Source organism: Sceloporus undulatus, chromosome 6 (assembly GCF_019175285.1).
Source record: "Sceloporus undulatus isolate JIND9_A2432 ecotype Alabama chromosome 6, SceUnd_v1.1, whole genome shotgun sequence".
Lineage (NCBI taxonomy): Eukaryota > Metazoa > Chordata > Lepidosauria > Squamata > Phrynosomatidae > Sceloporus > Sceloporus undulatus.
The window spans coordinates 137,626,134-137,639,086 of NC_056527.1; the positions used below are offsets into that span (position 1 = coordinate 137,626,134).

The window sequence follows — 12,953 nt, forward strand, 5'->3', positions numbered from 1 at the left end:
CCCCGAAATAGTGAGTCTCCAAGATGAATGTGGATCACCTGCTATCATAGTTGACCCTCCCAAGACTTAATGAACTTGACTAGTACTACAAAACAGTGTGTGTGTGTGTGTGTGTGTGTGTGTAGGACCTGATGAGCTATAGCAACAGGCTAAGGCAGGCAGGTCTGCTTTAAGGTACCTATCATCCTATTGGCCTGGGAAACCTGGTGATGGTGGATAATGCATGGCCAGCCAGATGCTTCTGAGAGGTTCAATAGACATACACATCTGCCGACTTTGCTCAGTCTGAGAAGCCTGTTACTTTAGGAAGCCACCTGGGTTCTTCATGCTCCATGTTTCCACTCAGCCAAGCTTTTCTCCAACCCGCTTCCTATCCACTTGCCTCCAGTCTGTCAACTTCCCTGTCTCCCAAGTGCCTACTCTGCTGTTATCTCCTGGACCACACTGATTTTACCCTTCTGGACTAGTCATGGCAAGGAGTGTTCTGGCCAACTACTAAGGTAATAAACTCAGCTGTATAGATGACGGCAGGAATAACGTGAGCAGGGAATCTTGGGGCTGGAATAATTACATGTTGTTGTTGTTGTGCACCTTCAAGTCATTTCCAACTTGTGGCGACCCTATCATGCAGTTTTCCTGGCAAGATTTGTTCAGAAGTTTGGTGCTGCCTTCCCCTGAGTCTGAGAGCCTGTGACTTGAGCAAGGTCTCTCAGTGGGTTTCATGGCCGAGCTGAGAATCTCTATAGCAAAAGATAGTTCATGAGTATCAGGCTTCGGAATGGCTTCCTCTGCCCTGTCTCCTCTTCTCTCAACCACACACACACACACACACACACACACACAGAGGAGGAGGCCGGGAAGGGCCCGCCTGCCAGAAATTGGAAACCACATTGCCTTAACTCTTGCTGCCAAGACCTGTTCTCTGTAATTGCTTAATCAATTGATCAGTATTAGAAAAAGAATTACCAGCCCATTCAAACATGTTGAGCACTATAAGGGAGAGATGAATGCAGGCTCAGTTTTGTGGAACCAGAGACAAGGGGAAGACTTAATCACACCTTGCTTGTGACAAAGTCAACCCACTGTGAACAGGCTAGGCCCATCATTCCCCTACTGAGACAATTTCCCCAAGCTGCTGTAAAAAAAAGAAGACATGGCTGTCCCTCCCCTTGCTATCCAAAAAACTGTGAAGGAGAAGAGGAACAAACAAAGGATCCCTGATCTTTGCTTATTTTTCTCCTGTATCCTGTACTGAGGTGCTCTGCTCTTTAGGAGTGGGATGGAGCAGTGATTCTTAATCCTTTTCAAGTCACAGACAACTCTGAGAATTGGGCAAAAGCTACAGGCCTCCTCTTCACACAAATGCACTGAAATATCAATTTTATAATAGCAGGAAAGATATTGAGATGGAAAAAAATACTCTGGCACCTCAAGAGCCCAAACCTCTCTTGTAGCAAACAGTCTGCGTGGAGCTATCCAAGGTCCTTCAGCCCTTTTAAAGCACCTGTTGTAAGCCATGGCCTCCTGTTCTTGGTCAGAACAGGTGGAGTATATACCACAGGGGTTAAGGGTGTGTGTGCGCACGCGTGCCAGCGTAACTTGTAGTGCTTAAGAAAAACATTTTATCTACATGAACAAAAAGAAATGCACACATACGATTGGTGTGGGAATTCTTGGTGAAGACACTCACTTATTTGAACAGTGGCAGGGTACAGGGCAGGCCTGACCTCAACACTACTCCTACTTTCAGTGCTTTAATCCTAGCCATTTGCTCACTGGGGTGATTAAGCAGATGCATTCAAGAACATCACTGAGGCAGAAGGTAAGTGTCTTTGCCTGCCAGTGACCCTCTTGATATAGCTAGGGGCATAATGATCCTGGCTACTAGCTCCTTCCAACAATGCTTCATCCTGACTTTTATCTCATGGATAGTCTGCAACAGGAAGAGAAGAAAAGCACGGTCATTCCATCATCTACATTGATAAGCCAGCTTCATGGTGGTGATCTCCATTCTCCAAATTGCTTCTATTCCAGATGGCCATTATCAGAAATTATCTTTAATTTGGTGCATGGATTTTCTTCTCACCTCCTTTTCCTTTCCCATCTGTTTTACCTTTTTGTGTCATGTCTTTTATACTGTAAGCCTGCAGGCAAGGGTCAACTTGTTTTATTGATTTTAAATAAGCTAATCTGGGAAACTTTGGGGCTCATTCAGGGCAAAAAGTGCTTCAGATAAAATGTGACAGAATGCTGAAGAAGTGGTATAGAATTAAAGAAACTTGATTTCACATACTGTATACCAAAGAAGCCCATTTTAGTTTTCAAAGGGCTTTGTCTAGGGTGCTAATACTGGTATCCTGCTTACAAGAAGAAAAAAAAACACTTTTCCATGTTTACATGCAGGGATGAAAGGAAAAGAGTCTATGGAAAATATTCAGCTTTGGCCCAATAGTCTCAGCAAGGTATCCTAGCTAAAGGTCCCACATTCCACTAACCAAGTTTTAAACTGCTTTTCCAACAGACTCTTGGCAGAATCACAAACAGGAAAAGGAAAATTCAAGAGCATGCAGAAATACATTTATTGCATCTATAAGACCAAAGACTTATTAATTGTGCCTAAAAAGGCCACTGAAGAATCTATATTTGAAACTAGCAGACTGAATAGCTTTGCATAGGTGGGATACCTCTTAGATCCACCCTTCTTTTAGAGTATGCCTGGCAGTAGATATATGCTTTAGCCTAATAACTAACATGGTATTGCTGGTACATACAGATTTCAAATGACTAAAAATAATTTTAATTCATTTAAAAAACAAAATAACCCTGCAATATCCACAGTCCTCTAAACAGCCAAGATAATTTTCCAGCATCTTAGTTTCAGTCTTGCAGTGAGGGGAGATATTTTGTTATTATTATAGATGTTTAGTTCAGTAAACACATTTCTGTGTATGTAGAGATGTACCTCTCTCCCTCTTCTCCTTGCACTTGGTACTTTATTGTGTGTGTGTGTGTGTACATGTTTGAAAGCAGCAACAGACTACACTGAATTAAATATGGATATATGAACAGCAGACCTACCCTTAGAATGACTCTTTCTTACCTGCCCTGTGTTGAGAAAGAGCATGATAGCCGGGTCCAGCTTCTGAAAGTTAAGTGTGGCCAGGGCTATTGAGGAAATGGGGGAAAGGAAGGAGAAAGGAGAAAGAGATTTCAGGTAGGACCTTAAAGATATTAAGTCACAAGGCATCACAGCCTAACACCAAGAATTTTGTGGTCATCACCAACATGAGCCTTTGAAATAAATCCTGCTCTGGCTGTGGTATACTCTTATGTTCTCCTGTGGTTCACATCCCTTGATCATAGCACACTTGATGAGAAGCAGAGGAGAAAAGTCAGCCCATGCCACACAAAAGCCTGAAGTTAAGCTGATAGCAACTGTGAAAGTTATCACCTGCTCTTGTACTTGCTGGCTCGAGAGATGTAAACCAGCCACAGACTGGAAAGTTACCTTTTGGGGATGACAACACCCAGAATTCCCAAAGGATGTTGTCCCAGATGTAATTATCCCAAGCTCTGGACCAACCTGAAGAAACTTCTCACTGGAGGTGCAACCAAGCAGGATGTGTGTGCATTCAAGGAAGTATGTTGGGGCCATATCTTATCAGTTTTATACCAGTTTACTATTTTCTCTACCCTGAATCCCACACATTTTATGATTTGGTAGAGTTATAAAGAATTCTCTTATACATCCTCTTTGCCTGAATATACAGCTCCTCAGGGAGAGGAAATTACTGTACTATTAAATCACTTACAGTCTGCAGAGCAGCAATGCCCTTGGAGTTCTTACTTAAAATGTTCAGAATGTTGCAAGCTCCCACCTCAGGGGTGTGAGTGTATGTGTAGCAGAGGTGGATGCCACAAGGCTTAATTAATTATTGCAGAAGAATCAGAGATGCTAGGATAAATGCCTGCACACCAAAGCAGCCCACTAACATCTAAAGTGGTGCCGATCTCCAAGGCTTTAGCTGAAGAGATGCATTGGTTATCAGTGGGAGTTTCTCAAGCCTATGCAAACAGGTGATCAAAGCAGAATGAAACAGGTCTAACAGTGCTGTATTAGTAAACTGGCCAACTTTCCCAGTCAAAAAGAAAGGCAGGATAAAAATAAATAAATAAATAAATAAATAAATAATAAAGTTCACATCTATAAACATGGCCAACCATGGACTTCTGATTCCCAACAGTTTAAGAATAACAGTGAAGAGATGAATCCCTACCCCTGCCCTAAATTATATTTCCAGCAAGAAAAAAAGAAGGAACTTGAGTACCATCCAACTGTGATACCTGATACTAATTCCTGAGCTTAGAAGGTTTTGTTCTAAACACATGTCTTTTGCACCGGGCTCCAGGTAGTGAATCTCTGGGTTGTAGTAAAATTAATAAAAACTGCCCTGCAGGTTGCAAGTCTTCCCAACCCAGGACTAATGGTCTGACTCATAGAGCAGATTCAAGTGTTCAAATGGGCAAAGCAGAACCCAGATGGCTTCTGGGTGGGTGAAAACACAGCCAGACTTGGAAGTGTGCTTTTAAAAAGCAAACACTGGTTCTTAGGAAAGTTCATTTCCACATGAATTGTAGCCATATTCAAAGGGGCAGATGTGTTAAAGCCTATTCCAGGAAAGAACATCTTCTGGCACCTTTAAGAGCAACAGATTTATTTCAGCACTGTGCATCACAGCCCACTTCCTCTAATGCTTAAGGAAGAATCTGAGAGCTTCAAATGTGTGTGCACAGTAGGCATGTTTGGTGGGGGAGACAGGACCAGAGCAAAACCAGATGTAGAAAGTGGCAATCATGTTATTCAAATGCAGAGGTAGCTGCACTGATTGTAAGACCAATTCCAAAAATCATATTGGTTATAATGAAAACAGCTGGTGATGGTGCAAACATCCTAGCTATAAGTAAGGCAGTTAACATGTCATATGCATCAGTTATTTGATGACTACCCATTATGGCTTGTAGATATTCTGATTCTCTTAGAAGATGGCTTTACCTACTAACTCTGTGTGGTCAGTGCGAATCAGCAGAAGCAGATCCACACCCCAGGCGACAAAGCCAGCCTTTTCTTCCTGCAGAGGAGCAGCCCATGGACAGACACACCCTCTTCCTTCTTCTTCCAAGCATGCATTTCATTATCTTCACTCTGTGTGTATTCTCTTTGCTACCTTGCTGCCATTGCCGCCAGTGCCTCCTCCACTTTCCACTTTTGTATCACTCAAAGCCCTAGTTATTCCTCACTCCTGATTACTTGACATGTTGACTCTAATGAGCAGACTGTTATGACATCTGAGGCACGAGCTGGGATCAAGGCGCTCTCATCATACAAGCCTGCCGGAGAAGACGGCTCCAAACAAGAGAACGAGCAGGCGCTAGCAGGCAGTAAACATATTCAGGCAGAGTGGCAAGTGGTCCCCTGTCTTTCTGTTCTGTTTTCCATTAGCAAGTAGAGAGTGCCTCCAGCTGGACATGGCTGGGAAATGCTGCATCTTCAAGAGGGAACAAAGAGAGACCAAGCCCAATGGCTAACACCCTATACCAGGAACAGATCTTGCCATATGTGCTTGGTTCTCTTTTAAAAATATATATAGATGAAACAGAACAATAAGGGCTGCTAGGTTTTTACAAATGTAAGCACAGAGGAGTTACACAGAATCACGTTTCTTCAGGAAACAAATGGATCCTCAGGACAGAGTCCTACAAATTCAATGGAATTCTATGTTTTTCTTTTCCTTATGTTTTCTGAAAAAGTCAGATGGGGTGACCTCAAAAAGCCAATTCTGACTGTCAGTCAAATGTATCTTTAGAAAGGGGAAGGAGGAGTGAAACATTTTGGAGACCATCAAGTGTAATTGTTATGCACATGCAGCTATTATGTACCCATAAATACAGTCTGATTCCCACACCAAACTGTCTCTCCAACATGATCAACAAAATCTCTCCTAACAGAGATGGGTGGACACTGAATGGAGAAAGGGTCTATTCTGTGGTAGCACCTTATCTCTGAAATGCTGCCCTAGAGCTGCGCACCTAACACCCAATATGTTCAAACCAAATCAATGATATTAATGCTTGTTAACTCACTCTCAAGCCTTATCTGCTGGTCCCCTTTCTGTTCATCATATTGAATTGCATAGAGTTGAACCTATACAACCACGAGCCTGCTGTGTCACAGAAAATGCCTGTAATCTCCATCCATATACCACCCATTTTGTTCCTCAAGTTTCTGAAGGTGGGGGAGGAAACTAACCTTTGGCTTTACAGCATGGCCAAAAAATACAAGTGGGCTGCTTCCCCAAAGAGTACTATTTTAAACTAGGAGAGGAATTTTTTTCTCTGTTGAGGGCAGTGTTCACTTAGACATAATCCATGAGGGCTGCATGCAGACTGGGTCAGAATCAAAAGCGATTCCAGTCCACAACCACTGATTCACTGGGTTTATTATTTTTGAGAGCGGTACTGGATTTAGACCTATGTTTTAAAGTGGATGGAAATATTTAATTATTTTTCTGCTCCTACCTGCTTTTTCTTTTTGGGTCCAGTTGCTGATCTTCACTGCAGTAGACTGAATGAATCAGTTACTGAATTATAAGTCCGCATTTAAGCAAATCCCACTGATTAGATGGGTCTACTCTAGCTGGAAAAAGTAATTGGACCTAAGACCTTTATGGTTTTAATATGGGGTTACAGACTGCCAAAATAAAGCTGCTTCGGGTCTCTTTGGAGGTATGCTATTTAAATGATGCATGGGTCCTAAGAGTCCGGAGGTCACGCCAAAGCCACACCATTCCTAAGCACTGGAGTGCAGCTTTGGTGCAGCTTCCGGATTCTTAGGATGCATGCATCATTTAAATAGCATACCTCCAAAGAGACCCGAAGCAGCTTTATTTTGGCAGTCTGTAACAGGCCGTGTGCAGGGACATCTAATCTCTCTCTTTCCTATAACTTCTTCTTCTCTGCCCAATGGACTACTGTGAAAGGGAGAGATCACTCATATAAGAGGTTTGGTTGTCACCTTCTGTTACAAATAAAGTGGAGTCCTTGGTATCTACTGGGGTTTGGTTCCAGGCTCCCCTGTGGATACCAAAATCTATGGATGCACAAATATTATTAAATACAATGGATAGTAAAATGATGTCCCTTATATAAAATGACAAAATCAAGGTTTGCTTTTTGGAATTTATATATTTTTAAAAAATATTTTCAAGCCATGGATGCTTGAATCCATGGATAAAGAATCCAAAGATATTGAGGGCCAGCTATAGACAGAAATTGTCCAAATGAATTAAACACACAAATGTCCTACACTACGTTATGAATCATGAGGTCAACTGTCTTGGCTGGGAGAAGTGTGAAAGATAGCCTGCCAAATGGCAAAACTTGGAAAAGTTACTTTTTGGACTGCCACTCCTTAAATTCCCAAGCCCTCATAGTTTGCAGTTTGCAGTCCAACTAAGTAACTTTCCCAAGCAATGCTATATGGCCATTCCCAGCTACTGCCAATCCTCATCAGCAAGTGCCAGCTGCTGACAGAAGGGCAAACGCTCCATCGTCTATTAGATTATTATGACTTGTTATCATAAGGTACTTAGTGTTACGCTTATCATTTTGATTTGATTTAGTGTAAGTGCTTTCTGCAATTTTGATTTGAGTTCACTGCCTTGAGCATGCTAATGGAATGAAGAAATATATATATTTAATAAATACTCTTCAAGGAAAGGGAGGAAAAGACACTTGCATTCTGGAACCAGAAAGTACAAATTATACACTCATCATTCACAAGCATGCACACCGATTTAAGGAAATATGAGCAATAGGAATGGAGTATCAGAAGCTACTGGGAGCAACAGTAAGCCGTACACAAAGCAGAGGAAAAAATTCAGATGGGGCTTACCTATCACAGCTTGGGAAAGTTACTTGCAGTGACTACAACTCCCAGAGAATCCCCCAACTAGTACAGCTACCAGCCATGCTAGCTGGAGAATGTAGGGCAGTGATGGCGAACCTATGGCACACGTGCCAGAGGTGGCACTCAGAGCTCTCTCTGTGGGCACATGTGCCGTCGGCCCAACACAGAGTTTGCCAGAGTTTGTTACTAGAAAGCCAGAGGGACACGGCACTTTGCAATAAATAAGTGGGTTTTGGATTGCAATTTGGGCACTCGGCCTATAAAAGGTTCACCATCACTGATGTAGGGAGTCCTAACAAACAAGCTTCCCCGCTTTGCTTAGAGCCCACAATGTTGAGAATTAGGACCCTACAACCCAATTTGTCTTTTAAACTTACACAAGACTAGGCAGGGTCCTTTCTGGTAAACTTCTTCTACTGCAAAGAGGGCAATCCTTTCAAAATCTAAGATTCCTGGAACTCCAACCAGTCTTTTAATATAATGTCAGTTTCACAGGTGAAAACAGCTATGCAAATTTCTACACAACACTATTTGGATTCTAGAGATTTTGCATTTATCTCCCTGCTCCCCAAATCTGACATCTGAAATAATCCCCCTTTCTCTACAAAAGCAGGCGCAAGGAAGGCTGCATCTGCTTATTCTTATTCTCACCACCTACCATCTCAAGATTACAGGACGTTCACTGACTCACTAAGCCCTCTCGCTTCAGTCAAACAGATGCTCTGAAGGAGACTGCTTATCAGGAGGAAATAATAATACTTTTTTTAACATTCCCCCAAAAACAGATTACACAGAGAGCTTCAAAACAGGAGAGATTAATTTGCATGAGAGGCTAAAGACTGAGTGCCAAAGGTGGTGAAGACTCCAGGTCAGCTTGGGAGGCCCAGAGCTGGGGAAAGAAGCAAGAAAGTGAGCCAAGGTAAATTGTGAGAAAACAAGAGTGAAAAACAAAGAGTCCCTGGAGAATCATGTGTAAAAAGGCAGCACCACAATCCTGTTTGAAGAGCCGTAAATACAACATTCCCTAGCTGAGATTGGTACACAATAGCCCAACACAACACAGATAAAGCAGTATGTTTGTCCCCTATGGAGCATCTGGAGTCTCCAATTTGAAGGAGTTGGAAGTACAGGAGGCCTTTGGTATCTGCTGGATTTTGGTTCCAGACCCCCACCCCCCCACCCCGTGGGTACCAAAATCCATGGATGCTCACAAATCCCATTAAACACAGTGGTGTAGTGAAATGGCATCCCTTGTGTAAGATAGCAAAATCAAGCTTTGCTTTATGGAATTTGTATCTTTTTGGAATATTTTTAAGCCATGGATGGTTGAAAGCCGTGACAGGTACACCACACATCTCTGCATTCATGGCCTTGGCCTTGCAAATTTACTCTGCTTCTTCTCCACCACAGTGCTACATACCTCCTTCCACAATGCCAGAGGCCAGTCCCTCGTGATTGTCTGAGGTCATCAGGAGCTCCACAATCTTCCTGCTTAGCAGGGCCTGTGTGAAGAAAAACATGGCTAGGTTGGGATTCAACACCAATATACACAAGAAGATTCATATCAGGGGCAAGATAGCAATTTGGGCATAGTTGTTACTAGAACCAAACGGAGCTCTGAACCAAAGCTCCTGCAGGCAGCTGCTGTAGAGGGCAGCCCCAGAGCCCCTGACTGTTCAGTAGCCACACTGGGTTGGGGATTATGGGAGTTGTATCCCCAAATAGCTGACTTTTTCCTAGCACTTGCTCCTCTTTAATTCACTTATGAGACCCACTGCAGCTAAAATTAAATCATTTATCATTAGTGCTGAGTTTTCATTTTTTCCCCTTTCAAATGAAAACTGCAACTCCCTTAGGATTCTTTCTTATATATTGGTAATGTCATATGACATCTGCCTCTTTAACTCTTCTCAAAGATCCTTAGTAACTACTAAGGCATACATGTGGCTGTCTGCAAATGTTATTAATAATAGGTACAGTATTAAGGTTTTGTTTAGTTTAGTTTTGTTTTTTTTAAATGTTGGATTTATGTTGTTGAGTGTATGTGTATCAGATTGAACTGCATCTTTAGCTTGCAGGTGATGCAAGGACAACAAAAATAGAAACAGCCAAGAGAGGCCCAGGTGTGCATATGTACTCAAATCAACACATCAGGAAGGTTCTTTAAACATTATCTCTCATACACTGTGCAAAGTGGATGATAGAAGCAGGCTGTACTCAGCCAGAGCTGCTGAGATATCCAGAATCTTAGATGATTGGCAGTAGACAGTGTGAAAGGTGTCCAGCAGTTTCAGATGAGTGCCCTTTTGCTCACCGTTTAGAAGAATCTCTTTTCAGGCAGCATAGCGTTTACCAGTCTACAATGGACAGTGTCTGCAGCAAGAGAGCCATCCTGGCTTAACTTTCTCCTTACTCTAGCACTGGGATGCTTCTTGACACAGCATGGAAGAGACTGTGAGTTGACACCATTCCTCCCAGGAAGATTAGGAGCCACATCATGTGACTGTTTTGGCTGACTGTCTGCAGACTGTCTTAAGTGAAGGAGGGAAGGTGACATCAACCAGGCCTAATCCCACTAATACGTCAGTGTCCTTCTAGTAAAAAAACACCTAAGCAGGTTAGAAGAAGCATTATTAAAAGCTGAAGTTGCAATTCATGTCTGAGGTACATGTTGCATCTTTAGGTATGCATCAAAAGTGTGGAAGTGTACACCGGGAAGTGTGAATAAGATGGGTATGCATCAAAAGTGTGGAAGTGTACACCGGGAAGTGTGAATAAGATGGGACAAATTTTCATTTGTGAATCCATGCATTATATACACATATGCTTAAAAGAAAGCCAGGACTGGCTGTGGTTCCTTCTTATTCCAGTGCCAATGCCACATTTTGGAGGTGTTTTCATGCAGACCGTAGTCTGTGCTTGCAGAATATGTGAAAAGACATTTAAGATGGCTATCAGTGCAAAGGATGAATCATAGCCTGAGAAACTTAATTTTGAGAGACGACACCTCCCAGCATTCTCTATCCAGCATGGTAGCTTTTCAATGCTCTAGGTCCAGCTGTGGCGTGCCCATGATGTGCTAGGATTGCGGGGCATGTGCACGCCCTGCCCCCAAGCAACCCTAGCACGTCATGGGTGCGCCGCAAAGGGCCCGTCTGTATCAGGCCAAAGTGAACAGTTCTGTAAATTCTGCAAGACTGCAGAGAAATCTGGAAAACCAGTCACTCATAAAGATTTGTATAGTGTAAGTCTCTAAAGTTGGCTGATGACATGCCTAGTATGTTGATACTGATTCTGTAACTATCAAGAACTTATTTTATGAACTGCTGTTTTCATCACCTAATTGTATTGTTATAGTTTACACATCATCCTTTTTCTCACAACACACTTTGATAATCCTTTAACAGCCTATGGAAGCCTGGGATTTGTAGTTTCATAATGTATTTAGAATTCTCTGCCAGAGAATTTGAGTGTCTTCCCAAACTAAAAATCCAAGCATTCAACAGGACAAACCATGACAGTTAGAAGTGCTATCAAAGTGTGGTAACTGAGTAGTATGGAATGAGTCCCCTGGCTCAATACTGTCCAGAGAGGCAGCAATGTTATTGCACTGCTGCAAAACAACTCCACCTTGCGATGTCCTGAAGAGGAATAAAAAGACTGTGTTGTTTGCAGCACAACTGTCAGCATTTTATTGGTTTTATATCCTATTTCACCCCTCATTTGGTTTTAAGAATTATATAGTGTTTCCCTTTCTCTCTTGCCATGGACTATGCTGTCCAAGAAGGAACAAGAAGCCAGAATCAACTGTCTTTGTCATATCCTTACCTGTATCAGACTGGCCAAAGCCGCCTCACCTTAAACCAGATTTCTCCAATCTCTTGTCCTGCATCTATCCTAACTAGAAAAGTCAATGGTCATGGGAATTTTAGCCCCAAACACTTAGAAGACATCAGTTTGTGGGAAAGTGACATAAACTGAAGTAGGGTGTCCATAGCATGGATATTTCAAAGAGGACTCTGATTATTTGTTTGTTTACTACAGTTTTATCTTCCAATGTGTCTCCCCCAGTATTAGTTGGGACCACAATGAGATTTAGGCCCCTTAATTTCATAGCGCACTGAAGACAAGAACATTGAGCTCAAGAGCCCCATTCCAATACTGTATTCTAGCCAGCACACCACATTGGCCTTCATAAATAACTGTCCCCCTGCCTTACCAACAATGCATAACAAAAACAACCAACAGTGTGTAACAAGACCCCTGACAATGATCCCCCCCACCGTGACACTGCTCTTCTTTGTGGGTTTTTTGGGGCTATGTGGCCATGTTCTAGAAGAGTTTGTTTCTGATGTTTCGCCAGCATGAAGATGCCAGCCACAGATGCTGGCGAAATGTCAGAAACAAACTCTTCTAGAACATGGCCACATAGCCCCCAAAAACCCACACAAAATTATGGATGCCAGCCATGAAAGCCTTCGACTTCACATTATTTTGTTGGATTACAAATCCCAGAATATCCCGACTGGGGGTATGCTCAGAGTTGTAATCCTAAAAAGTAACTTTTCAAAGGTGATTTAAATCCAGCCAAGAAAAAAGATGCAGCTCAGGAACGATTTGCTAAAAATGGCCATGTCTCAGAGCCTGTCAGCCAGCTCCAGTTGTCCAAACCATAGGTGGAGCCACGCAAAGGTTGTTGCTGAGTGAGGAAACAGAGAGAGGCATTAGCAAAATTAACCTGTCTCGAGATGAGCTTCAGATTACAGTACAGCAGTTTACAAGACTGCCTTAGTCTGATCTGCAAAGTAATCTCTCGTAAGAAAGGTTCTGAGTCTACTCACAATGGCAAATTCATATTTCTTTGCTTATGCCCTGCTTATGAGGTGGTGCCTCAATCCCTCTTCCAATTCAGCTAGAAGTCACACTTTCAGGGGTTCCTGCTTTTGAATTCAATAATCCAAGCCCCAGCAAAATGAACTATTTTGGC

General features: G+C 42.5%; 1 protein-coding gene across 5 annotated transcripts in view; it reads right to left on the reverse strand.

Annotated features, from left to right (window-relative positions):
* The window catches only part of LOC121934474 (beta-galactosidase-1-like protein 2), a 62,230-nt gene that overhangs the window by 28,387 nt on the left and 20,890 nt on the right, over window positions 1–12,953 (reverse strand). For all 5 annotated transcript variants that reach the window (XM_042475007.1, XM_042475009.1, XM_042475006.1 and 2 more), the window contains 2 exons: window positions 9,387–9,468; window positions 3,101–3,165 (listed from right to left, as the gene is read on the reverse strand). In XM_042475007.1, the coding sequence (XP_042330941.1) occupies window positions 3,101–3,165; window positions 9,387–9,468 (147 nt within the window). The remainder of the gene's footprint in view (window positions 1–3,100; window positions 3,166–9,386; window positions 9,469–12,953) is intronic.